The sequence below is a fragment of the Stenella coeruleoalba genome (assembly GCF_951394435.1).
Source record: "Stenella coeruleoalba genome assembly, chromosome: 7".
NCBI classification, from domain to species: Eukaryota; Metazoa; Chordata; class Mammalia; order Artiodactyla; family Delphinidae; genus Stenella; species Stenella coeruleoalba.
The window spans coordinates 13,599,907-13,621,153 of NC_137153.1; the positions used below are offsets into that span (position 1 = coordinate 13,599,907).

A 21,247-nucleotide genomic window follows, 5' to 3' on the forward strand; every position below is an offset into this window, starting at 1 on the left:
CACTTCTATGTGGAATCTAAAAAACTGGTACAAATGGACTTATTTACAAAACAGAAATAGAGTCACAGATGTAGGAAACAAACATAGGGTTCCCAAAGGGGGAAGCGGGGGAGGGACAAATTGGAATTGATATATACACACTACTCTATATAAAATAGATAACTATTTTATTTATTTATTTTTATATTTATTTTTGGCTGTGTTGGGTCTTCGTTTCTGTGCAAGGGCTTTCTCTAGTTGCGGCAAGTGTGGGCCACTCTTCATCGTGGTGCGCAGGCCTCTCACTATCACAGCCTCTCTTGTTGCGGAGCACAGGCTCTGTACGCACAGGCTCAGTAGTTGTGGCTCACGGGCCTAGTTGCTCCGCGGCATGTGGGATCTTCCCAGACCAGGGTTTGAACCCGTGTCCCCTGCATTGGCAGGCAGATCCTCAACCACTGCGCCACCAGGGAAGCCCAAAATAGATAACTAATAAGGACCTACTGTATGGCACAGGGAACTCTACTCAGTACTCTGTAATAACCTATATGGGAAAAGAATCAAAAAAGAATAGATACATGTAATTGTATAACTGAATCACTCTGCTGTACACCTGAAACTAACACAACATTGTAAATCAACTATACTCCATTAAAAAATTTAAAAAAGGGCTTCCCTGGTGGCGCAGTGGTTGAGAGTCCGCCTGCCGATGCAGGGGACACGGGTTCGTGCCCCGGTCCGGGAAGATCCCACATGCCGCGGAGCGGCTGGGCCCGTGAGCCATGGCCGCTGGGACTGCGCGTCCGGAGCCTGTGCTCCGCAACGGGAGAGGCCACAACAGTGAGAGGCCCGCGTACCGCAAAAAAGAAAAAAAAAAAAATTTTTAAAAAAAGAAAAGAAAATACATTCATCAATTTAGCCTAGCGATGAGTTCCAGGAGAGTGAAATAGGACTTCAGCTCTCCAAAACCTCAACCACAGTTCTTGCATGACCTTTGAATGATTCCAGAAGTCCTTCCATTCATCTGACCAAATAACCTATTTCATTAAGCCCATGTAGTATGTAACGTAAAATCTAACATTTGTAAAGCACCTCTCTACATTTTACCTAATTGACTCCTTGTAATAACCCTTTGGTGTAGGTAAAGGAGCTATTGTTATTTCTCCAGTTTTGCAAATAAAGTGAGAACCAGAGAAATGAGCTCACTACCAAGAGGCAAAACCAGGACTCAAATCAATGTCTTCGTTCATTCAGATTTCAAATCTTAGAGTTAATCAGTAATCTCATAGGCATCAAATCAATGCTTTCTTTCATGCATTCGGACTTCAACTCCTCGGGTCAACTGATACTTTTCGTTTCCTCCCCCTTGAAGAGACACTTTGGCACCCATGAAGTGCAGTGGTTTTTATCAGTGAAGGTTTCGTGGCAGCTCTGTAAGGAGAGCAGGAGAGGGGAAAGATTGCCTTGCTTCCCACACTGTCTTATCTGAAGCTGAACTGTCTTATCTGACCAGCTTAACCGGACCGGTAGGTTGAAAATGTCAGCTTTCGGTTTCTTCCTAATGAAGGGAAATGTCAACAATGACAGCTGCTGGTCTGTCTCTAACAAGACCTAATTCAATATTTGACAATCACAAAAGGACAAAATGTTTCAGGAAAAATACTGTCAAATTTCTAAGTGGTGTCCTACTCTACAGAGGGTGAGAATCAAGGAACAGAAATGTCTCAGGGTCTTAAAAACGAATCAAACATCGAATAAAATCACTCTCCCTTGAAAGCCCAGAATGAAACCCCATGGAAGAGTTTTTTAAGGTCAACTTAAAGGCTGTAATATGGGCAGAGGTGTTAGAAAGCAAAATTGGTAATGATCCATCTGTCCCCATGAACACCCCTGCCCATTGCTCCCTCTCTGGGCTGTTTGGCTATCCCAGTCCTAGGTCTCGGGGAGAATCGCCACCTGATAAACAATTCACACCAAGGGCCTGTGATGAGCCTTTTCCCTGGTCAGGACTTCTTTCTCCCTCTGCAGGGGGAGTGATCTTTACCCCAGCAAGATGCTCCCTATGAATTTCTCCTTTTTCCAGCATCCAGGATAACGTTAACAGAATTAATTCCTGAATGAACAGTCACTGCCTTTATTCTACCTGTGCTGCCCTTCTCTTCTTTCCTCTGTCCTGCTCTCTGGAGGTCTCTGGGTTCCTGAGGTGGCCGTGGCTTTGATGCCCCCTTTCTGATTTCTGACCATGAGGCTGGACTTCTAAACCTGTTTCTGCCACCACTCCCTTTAGGGTCACTCCATCACAGGAGACCTGGTAGACCATGCTATTATGAAAGGAGATGAGACCTATTCCTGCAGGCTGAGATAGATTCTTGTCCCTGTTCACCAGTCACTCAGGACTGCGGTCCCGGTGGAACTCAGAAACACCCTCACCGTGACTTTTGTCCTACGGAGCTCCCGTCCTTGTTTCTTCGGTACAGTACGTCCCCTACATACGAACAAGTTCCATTCCAAGAGCACGTTCTTAAGTCCGATTTGTTCATAAGTCCAACAAAGTTAGCCTAGGTGCCCAACTAACAGAATCGGCTGTATAGTACTGTACTGTACTAGGTTTATAATACTTTTCACACAAATAATACATAAAGAACATCTTTTTGCCTCGCTCTGCTCTCTCAATTATCTTCACTTTTGTTTCCATCATTATCTCTTGGTGCCTCTCAGCAGTACCAGGTACCTCACCGCTGCTTTTCCACTTGCTTCTGGACACCCTGGGCTTGAAAATAAAGATTCTGTACTACTGTACTCTACAGAGTAAAGTACACAAAAGCACAACCAGTTGTAGAGGACGCACGCACATGACAATGTACGCCGGACACGTGAACTAACTTCCGTATTTGGACACGCGAGCGCACGTTCGCATCTTTGAAAGTTCGCAGCTTGAAGGGTCGTGTGTAGGGGACTTGCTGTAATATCTCGTCTTGAACCTTGGACTCGGACTCTCATTCCTGGTCTCGCAGGTTAGTTAGCTCCTCCACAGCCAGGCTGCACACTGAACCCTGCACCCCAGGCTCCCCTGGGCAGAATCAGCCCATCACCTCTCCACCGCCAGGGTCATCCAGTACTTAGTGATAAACCTGCAGCCCTTAAGACTTAGCAATGGCTTCTGACGTACTGAAGAACTGTGGAATTCACAGACGGACTGTTGACTTTTATTGTCCATTTACCTGTTCTTTCGACCGTTAACCGCTTTGCTCTGCTTCTCAGACCGCTGTCCTGAGTCCCTCTTTCTGTCTCATGTGTGATGACTGTTTTCTGTGTCCTTCCCCCAACCCCGAGATGTGCCTTGATTCCACATACACTCACTCCTTGTCTGGACTCCTGTATGGGTTCTGTGCCCCAGGATATAATCACACGGAGTTCCAGATCTCCTGTTTCTGACTCCCCATTCTTCTTTCATTAGAGTTCTACTAGCATTCAGCTAAGGAGAAACCAACCGCCATGAATGAGCCCCCTTCCTAGAACCCAAGGTTCGGCAACATTTACTCTACCCGTGAGGACATCATACCAAAGCAGGGAGAATTTAACAGACCCTCTGCCATTCACCCAACTTCCCTTTTCCCTCCCAGGGAACAGGAATATAAACCCAAGGCCCAGGTGCGTTTAGCTTTGTTTTCTCACCTGAAGCTCCCGCTCTGCTGTCCTCTTTCCTTCCTTTCTCGAGTCAACAACTCTTTTTTTCCCTTCTAATCATTGCTAACATTGATACTAGAATGAGGGCAGGGAAGACTGTTTTATTCGACTTACTCATCACTGCACCTCTAGTACCAAGTTCCTGCCCATAACAGGTGCCCAATAAATATTTATTCAATGGATGCAGTAAATATTAAGTTCAGGAGAGGATATGGTCCAACAGGGCTGTGTATCCGTGAAGAAGAGGTGACAGTTGTTCAGAAGAGGATAAAAGCCGAGGAAAATGTTACAGCACAGTATTTGTAGGGTGTCACCCAAAGACTAGTCTGAACAAGAGGTGATTCTTATAGGGGAGTGGTAGAAGATAAAGAAAAATAAACAAATTATGGTCGAGACCAGACTTAGAAGGCCTTTATTCTGCATGTAGAAGGAACAGAGCTGATAAGGGAACGTTCTAGGAAAAACCGTCTGGTAGCGGAAGGCCTTCCTGGAAGGCTTTACATTATGAATGATAATGAAAGTCATTTGGAAATCCACAATCCAGGAGAGAAGAACATCTTTCACAAGAGGCTGGTTCTTTATAAGGTAATGATATTAATCCTTCAAGTTCTCTCCATTTCTAACAAGCACCAAGATGCTGTCAGAATCCAGGGCTGTCAAGTTCTAGACACCAACAGGCACCCGAGGGGAGCCGTGGGCCGTGAGGGCGCTGCTGGAAGTCCATTGGAAGGAAGGGCTGGGGGGTGGTTAGTGGACTTGGTGGGGGTCATGGTCTTAGAACTGGAGGGTAGGCAAGTATAACAGCCTGGGGAACATGCCCAGATATGAAGTCTAGTTAAGAAAATTAAACCTTACACGTGGTGTTCAGACGAAGCCTTGAGTGTTTATAGTGAAAGAAATGATGAAAACTGGAGTCTGCATCCGGGACTCAGCGGTCAGGGGTCTGATGGCCCCGTGATGCTGCTGGACCTGAGCAAAGATCAGAGGGCAGGTCTGTAACTTGACCAAAGGGCTGGACAGAGAGTGACTGAAAGTCTCTTTTCCTGAAGTTCTCTGCCACAGAGATGGAACATGTTGGCTGCCAGAGACCCAATTCCATGATCTTATATACATATGTACTCGTGTTATCATTATGTTATTATTTTATATTATAATTATAATGATTAGGATGACTTTGTTATCATTATGTAAATTTGATTATACATATTAAATTTGCTTATAAATCACCTCAAATTATTTTTTGAAGTCAGTCCATATGGACAGTAAGAGCAAGAAATACATAGAGCCTATCTTTGAGTCTACGATGAGGTCTTCCAAGGTGGGTGGTTTTCGTTCCAAATCACATGGCCGGAGGTGAGTGTCTAAGTCCTTTGGGGTCGCCGTAAGGAAATACTGTAGACAGGGTGGCTTATGAACAATAGGAATGTACTCCTCAGGGTTCTGGAGGCGGGCAAGTCACAGCACTGGCAGTTCTGGTGTCTGGTGAAGGCCCACTTCCTTGGCTTACAGATGGCCATCTTCTTGCTGTGTCCTCACCTGGTGGAAGGGGCAAGGGAGCTCTCTGCTCCCTTTTTCATAAAGGTACTAACGCCATTCATGTGGGCTCCACCCTCATGACCTCAACACCGCCAGAGGCCTCACCTCCAAACACCATCACACTGGGTGTTAGGTTTCAACATATGAATTTTGGAGGACGCAAACGTTCAATCCATAGCGGTGAGACTGTGCTCAGAAATGAGTTGTATATGTGATTGAAAAGCAACTTCAGGATAAAGAAATGAATCAATCAGAAATGATGGATTCCCCATCTCACTCTCCTAATAAAGTGTGAGCAAATATAAGTAAGTAGAATAGAATAATAAAACAGTAATGCACACACCCCCTTGATGTAAATAGAGGTGAGTGATATTAGAAAAGTAATAGACTTTTATTAGCTTCCCTGTGACTGAAGCGATCCGTCTTTATTGTCTGCTGTCCTGATTATCTATTTGGGGTCCAGGAGCCATATCTACAGTAAAGCCATATCCACGGAGGAAACGCTTTTAGCCAAACCACCCTTCCCTCCTTCAAAGCAACAATTAAGCAGTTTCTTTTTCTTTCTTTCTTTCTTTTTTTTTTTTCTTTCTTGTCTAACACTTCTTGGGGTAAATACATCTGAAAATATGATAAGGAGAAAAGGATGTCTGCTTTTGTTTCTTGGCATGCCAACAAAAACTGGACAAAGCAAGCTTCTTGAGCGGGGAGAGGTTACAGGACATAATCCACGGGAGAGGCAAAGGCCCAGGCCACCCATCAGGGGAGCCTCATGTTGTTGGGGGTGGAGACCTGGAGTCTCCAGGCTGCAGTTTCTGAGTCAAAAGGTACCTTGAGGACACCTTCCAGCTCGAACCTTCTTCAGCTGGGGGACTGGGGTCACACCAGGATGTTGGTGATGCCACGTCTTACTCCTCGGTTTTGGCTGTTCTCCCATCAGTAGGAATGAGAGTGAGCTTGGCCTGGATCCCGCTGTGGAGTCAGGGGACCCAGGGCAGGGGAGCAGAAGATTCACAAGGCCAAGGCCGGAGGGTTCCGACTGCAGTGGACGGGGAAGAAAACGCGCACAGGACGTGGTACCCAAAGGGAGAAAGCAAGTGAAGAGCGATGCATCAGAGGAAAGAGATGATGACATCACAAGCCGGAGGACAGAAAGCCGGTCTGAAGGGCACATGAGTCAAGGCCAGCAGTGGGGGGAAGGGCTGTGCCCACAAGAGAACATCAGGGCGGCGCTCATGCAACGCCCACGGGGGAGTGGGCGCTGTTTCCCACCCACTGTCCCTCCCCAGCTCCACAACTGCAAAAGCTCGAGAAAACCCAGAGCAGCCAAGCATTTTTCCTTGGTTTAACACGCTCCAAGCATTAAATGTTAACTTTTTATAGCAACAGAAGTCACCTCATAGACAAAAATTCTCGCATCTAGGACAGGTTTCAAACATACAGTCACCGCTCAAATGCCACCTCCTCTGTCTCTGTAACTGAACTCGGGGGAGCCCCAGACAGAGCATCGTTTCCATCAAGAGCAGCCGGACTGCTTCCAACACATGCAGGCCCCGGGGGCAAGAGAGCAGATGAAGGCCCATGGGCTACGTCCAAACACAAGTTATAAATCAAACAAGCAAACGACGATCCAGTTTTGTTCTATCCTCCCACCTTGGTAAATATACCTTCCCATCACCAGGAAGGCCAGGTCTGCAAGTCAAATTCCTCCTACAACCTCTACAGACGTGGCGCTGTGTGTGGGCAGCCTGTCTCAGCCCACTTGCCCTGCCTGCACTTTGAGCGCCGTGGGCACATGCAGGCGGATGTGAAGCCCGGGTGTCCTGCTCCATCCACAAAAATAGCCATCCTCTGGCCACCCCTCCACCCCAAGCTCCTGTCCACGGGAGGGCAGCCCCAGGAAAGAGGATGGAAGAAGAGAATGCGGTCTCAGAAGCACCCAGCACCCGTGTGTGGGGATACCGCAAACCCAGCACCCAACTTCCAGGACGTGTGCAGCCTCCAGTGGGTACATCCGTCAGCCCAAGGACGCCCATCCTGTTGGAGGGGACAGCCGAAGTTGACCAGAGCACAGGCCCTCTTTCCTGGGTCCAAGGTCCCTGGATGGGAGTGAGCCCTGATCTCACCATATAGATTCCTTCTGATCCAGAACATGGTCCCTTACAGGTCAATTCTCAGTCAATTCTCTATGCAAACTCAGTCCATTCAAATATCAAATTCCACATCAGGTCCAGGATGGCATCGTGATACTAGGGAGAGTCATGATAGGGCAGAGGGGTCATCTGAGTTTTTATCTTTCTCATCAGCTTCCCCTGGATTCACACTGAATGCAGTGGACCTTTAAGAAGAGGCTTTTGTCCTCACTGGACCCCCTTGCTGGTGTCCACAGCTGTCATATCTCTGGCTGCTCTCTTGGCATCTATCTCAGAAGGTCTAAGGTGTTGCTAAGTACTCACCATGGAGTCCCAGTTCCAGGCTCTAACTTATCCCGCTGCCCAGCCCCAAACCTCAGAGCTGGGTCCCTTCACCTCTGTCACGGCCATCCCTCCCTGGTTCTCTAGATTTCAACTCTCATCTACCTACCACACATGTCCCCTCCCCCAGGCATGTTAGGGGAGGAGAAGTTTTCCCTTCTTCCCTTCTAGGTTCTTCAGCTGGTCTAATCATTAAGTTGCCATAAGACAGATTAGCAGGAGAAAAACAAGTTTAATTTCATGGGAATGGGAGCTGGGAAAATATGAGACTCAAAGAAGTGGCCAAGCAGGCAGCTTTTATACCTTTTAAACAAAGAAACAATAAATTTGGGAAGAATTGACAAGACAAAGGAATTTGGGCTTGGGATAGTACATTAGCAACAAAGTCACAAGGTCTGTTTACTCAGCCTTCTGACCCTGAGTTTCCTGTCTCTGGTGATAAGGATGCCTTCTCCCCTCCAGGTACAGGGAGGGGACCCTTCACAGGGGAGATTTATCTCCTGCTTTCAGGGGGACAAAGGAGGGTCAGAGTGTCTGTTTTGCACTGGCCGTCTCTTAAGTAACTTTATTTCAAAATAATCAGGGTGGCAAAGCAGTGTATTTGGGGGCGGCCTGCTCTGCTTCCCTCACAGGTGAGAACACCTGCTCTCCTCCATACACACGCAGCCTGTGGGGACCTGGGGGACGCCTGCTCAGGCCCCCAGGCCAACTAACCACCCCCCACCCGGTCAGTTGCATAAGCTGCCCCAGGTCGGGCCAGGCCTCTCCCCTACCTTCTCGGTGACTCAGATGCAGCAGCCCAACAAGCAGTCCGTGCCCGCGTGGTGTCCCCTCCGCATGTCCACGTGGTCTTCCTCCGACACGTACAGGAGACGGAACCTAGGAGAGAACAGGTACAAGGTGAGAGAGAGGAATGCAAGACACTCACACCCATCGAAATGCAGTGTTAGAGGCAGAGAAACAGAGAGAAACAGGGCTCGTCCACAAGACCGTAGCCGAGAGTGTCCGCCTGTCCCGTTGGCTGTGTCCACACCTCACATGGTGGCCACTGGTCGTAGGTGCTAAGTAAGTATTTGTTGGATGAAGAAATGAAGGAACAGTCAGTATTTGCAGGGACACCCTATGCTAGATCTCTCTTTTTTTTTTTTTTAATAAATGTATTTATTTATTTTGGGCTGCGTTGGGTCTTTGTTGCTGAGTGCGGGCTTTCTCTAGTTGCGGCGAGCAGGGGCTACTCTTTGTTATGGTGCGCGGGCTTCTCATTGCGGTGGCTTCTCTTGTTGTGGAGCATGGGCTCTAGGTGTGCGGGCTTCAGTAGTTGTGGCACACAGGCTTAGTTGCTCTGTGGCATGTGGGATCTTCCCGGACCAGGGCTCGAACCCATGACCCCTGCATTGGCAGGCGGATTCTTAACCGCTTCACCACCAGGGAAGTCCCTGTGCTAGATTTTCTTTCCACCCCACCCTGGGGACCTCACTGCTACTCAGGCTCTGGTGACTGTTGTCTACTTTCTGATCAACACAATGAAACAAGTTAAAAATGGTTTTTAGACAGTAAATGGGGCACAGGGGCTGGGATCCACAGTAGGGAGATTTTCCTTGTGTCTAGAATGAGAAAATACACTAAAGGCAATTAAATACACATTTATTCACAAGTGAATTGGGATACCATAAGTAATGAATATTTATTCATCATAATTGAGCAATTTGCTACTGTTTGTCTTTCCAGAGAATAATAAGTAATAGATAGATCCCTTAAGTAATAGATTTCTGAGTTTTAATCTCTGCTTCTTGGTAACCAAAATTTTAACTAGACTCGCCCTGGAAACTATTTCTTGCCTTCTCTGACATATGATTCATCTTAGTCTGATGAATACTTTTTCCAACTTTATTGAAGAAATTCCCTAGAAGTTACGGAAAACTAAACAAAATCTGAGAAACTAAATTAAAGCAACCTAATTCTGCAAGCTGTGCTGAGTCAAAAAAAATAAACCATAATTCTGAGAGGCTGAAATAACTCATTGAAAGACATGTGGCAATAAATATATATATGTCTAGAAAGTACACACGTGTAAATAAATTCCACAGAAAGACTGTTTTCTCATCTGAGGTCACACCAATAGCCCCAATAATTTTATCTCAACTAACATAATATAGAGAATTCAATATAGCAACAAAAAATTCTTTAAGACTAATGCATATACTAAAATAGTTCACGAGAATTTTTCCTAGATATCCTCTTCCGTTTCATATTTTCAAGTGACAGGTATAAAGGAATTCTCAGAACTAAATTTTTAGTCTTCTTAGTCTATCTTCTTAATTTAGAATTATTGTAGCAATCTAACCCAGAATGAAACTCCCGTTGCTTTGAGCCTAAGAGTCAAAGCTGTTTGTTCAGGTTACTGTTGTGTTATACTGCCACCTGTTGGAATGAAAGGTAAATTGTTTTAAAAGAAAGCATCGACAGAAAGTCCAAATTCTCGTTTTTGCAAAGGAGGCTCTCTTAAAGGTAATGCAGACTACAGATCAAAACAAATAACCTCCAGGCTGAAGGTCCAAAATGTCCCAAGTTGAAGAAGGACCAAAGCAAATCCTGATCGTAAAATCATCAGGCAGCCACACTGTGGCTTTATTTACAGGTGAGCTGATGCAGAGACAACATTATTCCTGGTATCTCCTCTGGCAGTGCTCTTCTGAAAGAACACGGAGACAGCAAAAAGATAGACCTCAGAGATTCTGAAGGGTGGCTTAGGAGGTACATGGAGATAAATGGCTGGCGCTGCAGGTAGAACACGAAACCGGGTTCATTGATCCACTGTGTGAATTTGAGCATCTCCTGGGCCGGCCTGGAGGCTGCAGTTGCCGCATTCTGACCTACAACCAGCATAGTGTGGGTGAGTGAAACTTCGCCTCTGCTCTCCCTGTCTGTTTGCTGCTGAAGACAGAGACATAAGCAAACATCCACAAGGCTCTGTGATCCATCCTCAAGAGGATGCTTGTACAAACCGCCCCAACTTAATGTGCCAAAGGGACTAAAGGTCAGCCTCAAAAGAGAATAGCAGTGGAGAGAGTTAGGGAGAGAAAGGAGAACAGATGACTTCTGGGGAAGGGAAACTGCGTGCAAAATCTCTAGCGGGAAGTGGATGGAAAGCAGGGGTGGAATAGCGGGCTCTGACCACGCTTGGAAGGGTCCCGGGGAGCCGTCACAGGAGCCCAGCCTGGCCACTCACTTCCTCATAATCTTGGACAATCACTTCAGTTCTCTGGACCTCAGGCTCTTCTGTAAAACACAAGAGTGTCGGCCTTGACCTTGACGGTTGCTGTGGTCCTAAGGCCATTGCATCAAGGTGCAAATATTGATGCACAGACCCACCCAAGGTGACTTGGGAGGTTGTCTTTCCCGAGTGTTGCCCTCCAAGGGAGGACACGCATATCAGAGGGGATGCCAGTGTGTCCTGCCTTCCACACCTTAGGGCCCGAAAGGACAACCCGGGAAAGATAAATAACCGCAACAGTGGCTTCTGCCATTGGTTGAGCCTCTACTAATGGCCAGTTGCAGCCCTACGTGTTCTGCTTTGATTGACTTTCATCCCCACCTCAGTCCTTTAGCTGATCATAAGTATCCTCCTCATCTAAGCGGTGGGAAGACGGAGGCTCACGGAGCTAAGAGACCCCCTCAAGGTCACACGGGCAGCGGCGGAGCTGAGATCCGAGTGCACCCAGATCTGCCTGAGCCCACCTTCCCCTGCCCCAAGAGGATTCTCAGACGCATCGCTATTTATCTGTGACCCAAAATCGAGAATGCTAAGATCTGCCTGTTGCAGAGAACACTGGGAACTGTGGTAACTCACTTCCAGGTCTCCCACAAGCTGCACCCGAGTCTGAAACAGAGATAGAATGTAGCTCCACCAATACGCGTTCACTGTAGCACTGGATGCTAGAACATCTTAAATCGGACCATCCTAATGTTTCTGGAGACTCTAAAGGGCTTTCTAGTTTTAACATTTTTATCATCTCTACAAGTAGCAGGCCCGGACTCAACGATCTGTGTCTGCGAGAAAGCTAAAATGACCACCCTTCTCTCTAACTGCCCAGGAGTGTGACTCCAGGCTCCGAAACACCTGTGCAAAGAGTTTCCATTCCAGAGCACAGCTAACCTCAGGCCAGTTCAGCGGCTGCATAACAGGCCCAGGATGAGACGGAGGCCTCTCACAGCAGCTCCATCCTGCTGCTTTGCTCCCCAGGCTGGGTAACAGTGAGGGGAGGGGTTAGAGTGGGGCTTTCTCTGGGGCCTTGTCTCCGAAGAAACCATATGTCTTATCGGATCCCTTCAAGGAGGGAGGGGAGATCAGCCCTCAGCTGGGACGTTACGGATGCGTTTCCTCTTCTTCCTTCCCCTGCTCCCATCCAGAGGACACCCTGATGGTAAAATCATCTACCAAGTACCCGAGGACACCCCTAGTTCTCCCTGAGCACCCAGCCTAAGCCATTCCTCAACGGCTATTCAGCCTGGGCTCCCCTTTCTCCTCCACGAAAACTCCTGTTCCTTTAACATGATAACACGAAACTAGGTTTTTGATGTGAAAGAAATGTTTTAAACCAATTCACACTAAAATAAGCATCTTTAAAGGAACACTTCACCTTCCAGACCCAGATGCCTAGTTACCCAAGCGAAGCCCTCTTAGCACAGCAGGACATATAACGGCGATTTCCATAAGTACTTTCTCCAAGATGTCAAAAGGTTTTTCTCAGATTCTGCCAAGTGAAATGCCATAATATTGCTTCAAAATAGTATTCAGAATTCTGTTGCTATTATTAATAGCGGTGCCTGACACAGGTCTGGTAATAGGCAGTGTACAAGGTCATTTCACGTGTGCTTTCTGTTTGATCTTCCTAACGCTTCTGGGAGCAGCCCTGGTACAAATTACAACGTGCACTCCACACCCGAGGAAACGCCAACTCGTGTCTTCTGCAAAGTAACAGGTCAAGGTGATGGGGCAGAAGCTACACCTGGGATTCCACCCCGAGTCGTCCTCACTCAGAAGCAGGTCTCCTTAAGGACTGTTGAAAGGAGACAGGAGACCTGCACAGTGACCACTACTGCTCAAAACCGGGAACCCAGGGAAATGGGCTGCCACCTTCCAGCCAACTCAGCATCCAGGATGCTCAGGTCAGGACCTGCCGCTCAAGTGACCAGAGCACAGCCAGGCCGCCCTCAGGAGAAGGTACCCCGGGCTCCCACCACGCAGCTGAGGGCGGAGGCCTCACGGGACGAGCCTAGGCCTGCGCCACGGCCACTCCCGCCAAGTTCTCTCACTGCCAGGGTGGACGGCAGCCCTCTACACACAGGGCATGTGTGTGTATGGGTGTATGGGTGTGTGTGTGTGTGTGTGTGTGTGGTCAGGTGTGTTTGTGTGGTTAGGTGTGTTTGTGTGGTGAGGTATGTGGTGAGGTGTGTGTTGTGAGGTGTGTGTGTGGTGAGGTGTGTGTGTGGTGAGGTGTGTGTGTGGTGAGGTGTGTGTGTAGTGAGGTGTGTGTGTGTGGTGAGGTGTGTGGTGAGGTGTGTGTTGTGAGGTGTGTGTGTCGTGAGGTGTGTGTGTGGTGGGGTGAGGTATGTGTGTGTGGTGAGGTGTGTGTGGTGAGGTGTGTGTGGTGAAGTGTGTGTGTGGTGAGGTGTGTGTGTGGTGAGGTGTGTGTGTGGTAAGGTGTGTCTGTAGTGAGGTGTGTGTGTAGTGAGGTGTGTGTGTGATGAGTGTGTGGTGAGGTGTGTATGTGGTGAGGTGTGTGTTGTGAGGTTGTGTGTGTGGTGAGGTGTGTGTGGTGAAGTGTGTGTGGTGAGGTGTGTTGTGAGGTGTATGTGTAGTGAGGTGTGTGTGTGTGGTGAGGTAGTGGTGAGGTGTGTGTTGTGAGGTGTGTTTGTAGTGAGGTGTGTCTGTAGTGAGGTGTGTGTGTAGTGAGGTGTGTGTGTGTGGTGAGGTGTGTGTGTGTGGTGAGGTATGTGTGGTGAGGTGTGTGTGTGGTGAGGTGTGTGTGTGTGGTGAGGTATGTGTGGTGAGGTGTGTGTGTGGTGAGGTGTGTGTGGTGAGGTGTGTGTGTGGTGAGGTGTGTGTGTGTGGTGAGGTGTGTGTGGCGAGGTGTGTGGTATATGTAGATGTATGTGCTCTGTCTGGTGTGTGTGTATGGTACGTATGTGTGTGTGGTGTGGTGTGCGTGTGGAGGACAAGCGTGCCGTCCCCGCACCCCCTCTGGGACACACACACACACACACACACACACACACACACGCACACGCACGCACGCACACACACACACACACACACACACCCCCTTGATGGAGAGCCAGCCGGTGTTGGGCCCAAGGAGGACAGAAGAAAGCGAGCAGCCGGAGATCCCTCCACACAGCCCTGCCGAGTGAGGTCTCGGGCCCTCTCCTCGCCCCCCTCCCCCAGCCGCGGTCCAGTGAGGAGACAGGAGGGAAGGGGAGCCGGCAAGGCGGAGCCCCTCCCTTCTCCACGGCCTGTCCTGGACCCCGGGTGCCACCTGTGTTGAGGAAGAAGCTTGGAATTGGATGAGAATGTTTCTATTTCTGATTGAATGAGATTTCCTAAGACCTGAAGAAGGACCTGTTCTGGCTGAACTCATCCACCGCGGAGGATCTGAGACCTGCTGAGATGTCCCCATGGGGCAGGGAAGGGACAGGGATGAAAAGTGCTTGAAAGCAGCTGGGAGTTTCCCGCGGGGCCCCCGGGGCTCGCTGAGCTGCCCGTACTCTCCTCGTGGTGGAGGGAGTTACCACAGGGTGAGCCAGTGGGAGAAGCCCTGGTGACTCGGGAAACGGTACGTGGTCACCTGGGCGACACAACTCCAGCTGGGATGCTTGCTGCCTGACTTGGCCCTTGAAGGACCAGGAGGTCCGGGGCAGGGGGCAGAGAAAGATGGAGCCTCTGCAGCTCCAGGCGTCCCACGGAGAGCCGGGTCCCGGCAGATCCCTCACTGACGGCTGGGCTGGCTCCAGGGGGATGTAGTGTCAGTGTTCAAACCAAAAGTCCAGTGCAGAGTCAGCTAGGGCAGGTTTCATCTGAGAAGGTGGGATTTCATTCTTTGAACAAAACCGTAGGAGATCAGAGAGCAGATAATACGGTCCCATCTGTGTTTTCAGGAAAATACCTCTGGCAACGGGGTACAGAGTCCAGAATGGCTGGAGTTGAAACTAAGTGCACTTAGATTGGTCAAGCGGAGAATAGAGTGTAAACAATGACTGTGACTCTAGAAATGGGAAAAATAAGAGAGTCGAGAGGTAAACTAGAGGTAAGAGACAGGATTGATCGTTGCTCCCCTGAATAGACTTGCCTCCGTGAATACACGACTGCTGTTCTAAAAACACAGCCTACAGGACTTCACTCCCTAGCAACCTAGGGACCCCAAAGGCCCAGTGTGCTCTGTCCAGCCCCCCAGAACTCAGCCAGGTCGTGAGGAGTCAGCTTACCTGATGATGTTGCCTAGGCGCTGGGGGCCTCTGTCCCCCCAAGGGAATGGGGTCACCTCTTCTACGTGGCAGGACCACCACCGGCAGAAACAGCTCCGGTTCCTTCCTCCAGCCCTGGAAGAAGCGCAGACCATCTCTGTTCCCACCTCCACCACGTGGACAGGAAGTAGGAGGCCGCCCGAGCTCATCAGGGCCCTTCATTACTTCTGCAATGAGGGACACGTGAGTCAAAAGGGATGCTCCTTGTGCTACAATTTCCCACACCTGGAGAAATTCTTGTGCCCACCCCAGAAAAGAGCTTGACCTCCTCACCAGCTGACAAGGGCTTTCACTTCCCTTGTTCACACCCAGTTAAACAGCTCCATATCTCCTTACGGGGACGATGGGTTTCCTAGGTATTCTTCAAAAATAATACTTTGGGGCTTCCCTGGTGGCGCAGTGGTTGAGAGTCCACCTGCCGATGCAGGGGACACGGGTTCGTGCCCCGGTCCGGGAAGATCCCACATGCCGCGGAGCGGCTGGGCCCGTGAGCCATGGCCGCTGAGCCTGCGCGTCCGGAGCCTGTGCTCCGCAACGGGAGAGGCCACAACGGTGAGAGGCCCGCGTACCGCAAAAAAATAATAATAATAATAATAATACTGTGACAGGGAGTTCCTTGGCTGTCCAGTGGTTAGCACTCCACGCTCTCACTGCAGGGGGCTCGGGTTCCATCCCTGGTCAGGAGCTAAAATCCTGCAAGCTGCATGGCGAGGCCACAAAACTAATAATAATACTGTGACTCTATCCAGACCTTTCTGCAAAGCCTGATAACATCAGCCCATGTTTGGGGAATGACTTGTCAGTTACCCTTGCAAAAGCTTCCTGCGAGTTGTGGCGGATCAGATCAGACCCAGAAGCCCAGACAACCTGAAGAGGAGAAAAATCAATGTAAATAAATGTAATTTCTAAGTAAAATATGCTTTTCCCTAATTGAAAAGTCATTATCAATTAGTCAGATACAACTTTAATCAGACACAAACGATCGACGAGTTTGAAATTCAGAGGAAGAACACAGGTTGGCATTCTAAAACTCTCACGTCTCCTGCCATGAGCCTTGAAAACCTTTTACCAGGTAACTGAGGTGTGAGTTTTAATTCCCAATATCAAACCAAGTATAAAATTATTTTAATTATGGTCAACTGGGTAAGGAACATTGACGGTCTAATTACTAAGCAGTAATTCTGTATTCTGTCCCTGGGAAACGCACACCTGAGCCAAGTGCTTCAATAATTCATTAAAGCATTTCCCTGTTCATCAATTATCAAATCATGCGCCTTGATTACTTTACTTAGGAAAGTTACCCTTGTGAAAAGAGACTTTTACCAACCATCAAAACATGGAAAAATCCTCTAACCTATTTTACATTTGATTTTCACAGGAAGAATATAACATTTTACAGCCACTCTCGGTTACCTAGGGCCCGTGTACCTGAGGCAAGATGCAAGATATTACAAGGGGTGCAGCCTGAACAATTTAGACAGAATTATGAAGTAGGTGGGTTTGGGGTTCCCACCTCTCTAATTCTCTCTCCCTCAGTGGAAACATTTTCAGTTCCTCAAGGTTGGACACATTACTCTGCAGCACACCCTTAGTGGTTTTTACTGAAGTACAGTTGACTTACAATATTATATTAGCTTCAAGTGTACAACATAGTGATTCTATATTTCTATAGATTATACTCCATTTAAAGTTATTATAAAATAATGGCTATATTTCCCTGTGCCCTACAATATATCCTTGTTGCTTATTTATTTTATACATAGTAGTTTATACCTCTTAATCCCCTACCCCTATCTTGTCCCTTCCTGCTTTCCTCTGCAGTATAACTAATAGTTTGTTCTCTGTATCTGTGAGTCTGCTTCTGTTATGTACATTCATTTGTTTTATTTCTTAGATTCCACATATAAGTGATAACATACAGTATTTGTATTCTTCTGTTTGACTTATTTCACTTAGCATAATATCCTCTGGGTCCATCCATGTTGTCACAAATGGCAGAATTTCATTCTTCTTTATGGCTAATATATATATATAGAGAGAGAGAGAGAGAGCGAGAGAGAGAGAGAGAGAGAGAGAGAGACACATCTTCTTTATCCATTCATCTGTTGGTGGACACTTAGGTTGCTTCCATATCTTGGCTATTGTAAATAATGCTGCTATGAACATTGGGGTGCATGTATCTTTTTCAATTAGTGTTACTGTTTTCTTTGGATATATACATTTTCAAATTCAAAAATTAGACAGAGTTTAGATATCGATCACTTTTTCTCATAGTGCGTGCCTCCCTACTACAGTGCTTTCCTCTGATATATATGGATATTTCCTCTAGTAGAAGCGTCCTTATGTTTTGGAAAAATACTCTTTGCCAGCCTACTTATAGTAAAAAGTAGTCTTTAAATTTGGGATTTAGAGAAATGTACAGGTAATCATGTTAACCCATCACCCGTTGAAATAATTCAATGGGGAGGTCGGGGCAGAAAGTCAAATGAGATTAGCCAACCAGAGAATCTGGCAATAAATGGAGAAAAACATAACCATTTGGAGTTGTTCCATTATACATGCTATAAAAAAAATCCAACTGGCGTTTCATTTGAAGACTGTTATTGCAGATTGTCATAATGGCCAGAGAATTCTTAATAGAAAGAACTTTGCAGATAAAAGTTCATTTTTGCTTTGATAAAAAGGTGGAAGTGCAGTGAGGTGAAAAGTCTGCTACATATACCTTTTGGGGGAAGATCCAAGGTCACGGGTCTGAGCTAAAACAGGCGGGGGTGTATTGCAGTCATGGCCAGAGTGACCACGCCTGATATTTCATGGAGGAAGTAAATAGTGAAGAACCGGGGACTTCCTGAAGTTGCTCATCTAATTCTCAGACAATATTAAATTTATGTAATGCCAGTGATAGTACAGAATCCTAAGTTATTATGCCTGCAGTGTCTGATAATCACTATGACCTTCTGCTGAGAACCTAGTTTAAATAAAAATTCTCTTATGTTCTTAAGAGTAAACTATGAACCACTGTAGAGTCATGGGAACATAGAGGAATGACAGTGATTTGTGTGTGTGTGTGTGTGTGTGTGTGTGTGTGTGTGTGTGTGTGTAATATCTGAGATATTATTTAAAATTATTTTCTAAAAATTATTTCCGTCCACTTTTGTAAACATGGCATGGTCTGGTAGATTTTCATCATTGCCAAAGTTGTTTCTAGACTGTAGAACTGATACACCTCCAGTCAGTATAGGAAATATAACTGATGTAAACGGAAGTTTTAGCAGCTTAGCTAGTCCTGAAAATACAGCACCTCTTTCAGAATGTTGAATTACCTTTGAGGCAAAGAGAGAATGGTCTAAACATCAAAAATGTAAAACTTCTAAGGAGAGAAAAATTACTCTCTCCTTTTTTAAAGTAGGAAAGACAATTTCTTGACATGTAGCAAAAGATCCTATTGGATGTGACCTGAAAAAGATTCTTTTTATGTAAACACTAGCAATTTTCAAGAAGACTTTAAACAAAAATCACACAAAATTGACAGTCAAATTTCTGAAGTCTAGTTGTCTTACCCTTTATAGGTATGAGTGCAATTCAAGTGCCAGAATCATAGGCAAATACTTCAAAACACTTTGAGATTTTTTAATACCCTCAGCACTAAAAATAAACATATCCCCAATAAGTGAGCTGTACGAAGTGTAAATTAAATCTAAAAGCACAGAGCAAATATTCCTGTTTGTTTTCTACAATGCTCCCATTTCTGAAAGAATGAAAGTAGTTTTAATAACGTATTTTATCCCCAGATTTTTATTGACTATTTTAACGTACTTCTTTATTCTTAATTAGAATCATATGGAAAGTCTCTAAACACTGAATTCAAATTCTTCTTCGAGCTTAGAAGAATTTTCAATCCAACAATTGAATCCATAGCTACAAGGTACAATTTACTGTCTTATTTAAATTTTATGGATTTGAATGTTTTCACACTAACTTTTCCCCCAAAAGCCCATATGAAACCAAAAGGGGAAAAAATACTATTCTCAGGCATCTTTATCATCTCCTTCCCCAGCTGCCCTGAACCACACAGTACTGTGAAGCCCGGACCGCTTTGTTCTACAATCCATCAGTCCTTTCTCTGAATCCTTGTTTCACTCAGCCATTCACTGGCTTATTCCTGCAGTAAGATTTATCCAGCAGCTACGATGCACTGAGCATGATTTTAGGTACTTGGGAGGCGAAGATGAATTAAAACATAGTACTTGCCCTCTGGCAGCTTACAGCCCATCCAACAGATCAATAAATACAGAAGCACCGCTTGTACAGAGCTGGAGATTACACAGAAATACAGATGTTTTAAATAGTACAAATATAACCATCTCAGGGCCTGGCCAGTACATATTTCTGTGATAGAGGGAGATAGGCACTGCCTGGTGCCCCTTCAGCGAAGGACTTGCTGTTTCAGCTGCTAGAAGGGCTGTGTGTGGACGTCCCCCAGCTGTCCTTCCCACAGGGGTGTCCCATCACCCTTGCTCAAGGTGCACCCTTGCCGTGGCAGCCACATCCAATGACTGATTGAAGGAGAGACCTTTGGTGACCACACCCTGCTCCCCGTGGGGTCAGCTGCCCTGCAGGTTCCATGCAGCCCATTCTCTGTCCTCAATGCAGCTGCCTCCCCTCCCTTCCGCAGGGTGGATTCCAAGGGCACTTCCTAACAGAAACCTGCTGCCAGAATCTGCTTCCTGGAAAACCCAACTGGCAACGTTTCTTGAATGAGTTTCAAAAACGAACCATGGTTACCATATGATCCAGCAATCCCACTCCTGGGTGTATATCCAGAAAAGGTGAAAACTCTAATTCAAAAAGATACCTGCACCCCAATGCTCATTGCAGCACTATTCATAATAGCCCAGACATAGAAGCAACCTGAGTGTCCATCAACAGAGGAATGGATAAAGGAGGTGTGGTATATATATACAATGGAATATTACTCGGCCATAAAAAAGAATGAAATAATGCCATGTGCAGCAACACGGATGGACCCAGAGATTATCATACTAAGTGAAGTCAGTCAGAAAGAGAAAGACAAATACCATATGATATCACTTATATATGGAACCTAAAAAAATGATACAAAGAACTTATTAACAAAACAGAAACAGACTCACAACACAGAAAACAAACGTCTAGTTATCAAAGGAGAAAGTGGGGCGGTGGGGGGAGGGATAAATTAAGAATTTGGAATTAACAGATAATCACCCCTATACATAAAATAGGTAACCAATAAGACCTACTCTATAGCACAGGGAAATATATTGAATATCTTGTAATAACCTATAATGGAAAAGAATCTGAAACGAAATACATATAAATATATATAAGAAATATAAATATATGTGTATCGCTGAATCACTTTGCTGAAGCACCTGAAACTAACACATTATAAATCAAGCATATGTCAATTTAGAAAGAAAGAAAGAAGGAAAGAAAGGCACAACAATGAACCATGGCCCTAGCTTTCTTGCACTGGAATGTGATCATCAGGACTGTGCACTGGAGATCACTGCATTAAACATAATAAGAATAACAACGATAATAATAATGATGGCAAAGAGCAACCTAGGGCTTGCCCTGTGACAGGCACAGTCTCAAGGGATCTGTAGCCAGCAGCTTATGAATCCTCACAGAAACTCTACAAGTGGATCTGTCATTGACCCCTTTCAGCTGATGAGTGACAGGAAGGACAGAACAAGGCTCGAGCTCCCGCACCTCCTGCAGTGCTCCCAGGCAGTGCGGCTCCAAGCCTGGTCTCCTGACCGCTCTGGTGCCTCACTTCTCTAGTCCTCTAGTGTCTTAACAAGTTTCACAGGGCCATTAGTAACCACCGTGGAATTACCCGGTAGAAGCACTTTTAGATCATAAATGACACCTGCCATGCGTGAGCCCGGACCACGTGCCAGCACTGCTGTGTGTCCTTGACAGCTTCAAAGTATTGTCCTAATGTCTGTGAGTTAGGCTAGGCTTGGGAGTCCTGTTGTACCAATAAGAAAGCAACTTTACAGCTA

General features: G+C 46.5%; 2 protein-coding genes across 6 annotated transcripts in view; one reads left to right on the plus strand and one right to left on the minus strand.

The window, feature by feature from the left end:
• Window positions 1-21,247, plus strand: part of GALNTL6 (polypeptide N-acetylgalactosaminyltransferase like 6) — a gene marked incomplete at its 3' end in the record, with an annotated part of 1,147,279 nt that overhangs the window by 959,695 nt on the left and 166,337 nt on the right. The window lies entirely within an intron of this gene.
• The window catches only part of LOC307188427 (uncharacterized protein), a 262,819-nt gene that overhangs the window by 106,847 nt on the left and 134,725 nt on the right, over window positions 1-21,247 (minus strand). For 4 of the 5 annotated variants that reach the window (XR_013828931.1, XR_013828932.1, XR_013828934.1 and 1 more), the window contains 3 exons: window positions 16,005-16,064; window positions 15,159-15,364; window positions 8,447-8,552 (listed from right to left, as the gene is read on the minus strand). Coding sequence is in view for 1 of the 5 variants with exons in the window: in XM_079925495.1 (XP_079781621.1) it covers window positions 8,447-8,552; window positions 15,159-15,359 (307 nt within the window). In the remaining 4 variants the exon portion in view is untranslated. Of the gene's footprint in view, window positions 1-8,446; window positions 8,553-15,158; window positions 15,443-16,004; window positions 16,065-21,247 lie in introns of those variants that run through there. The other variant, XR_013828933.1, reaches the window with a different exon arrangement.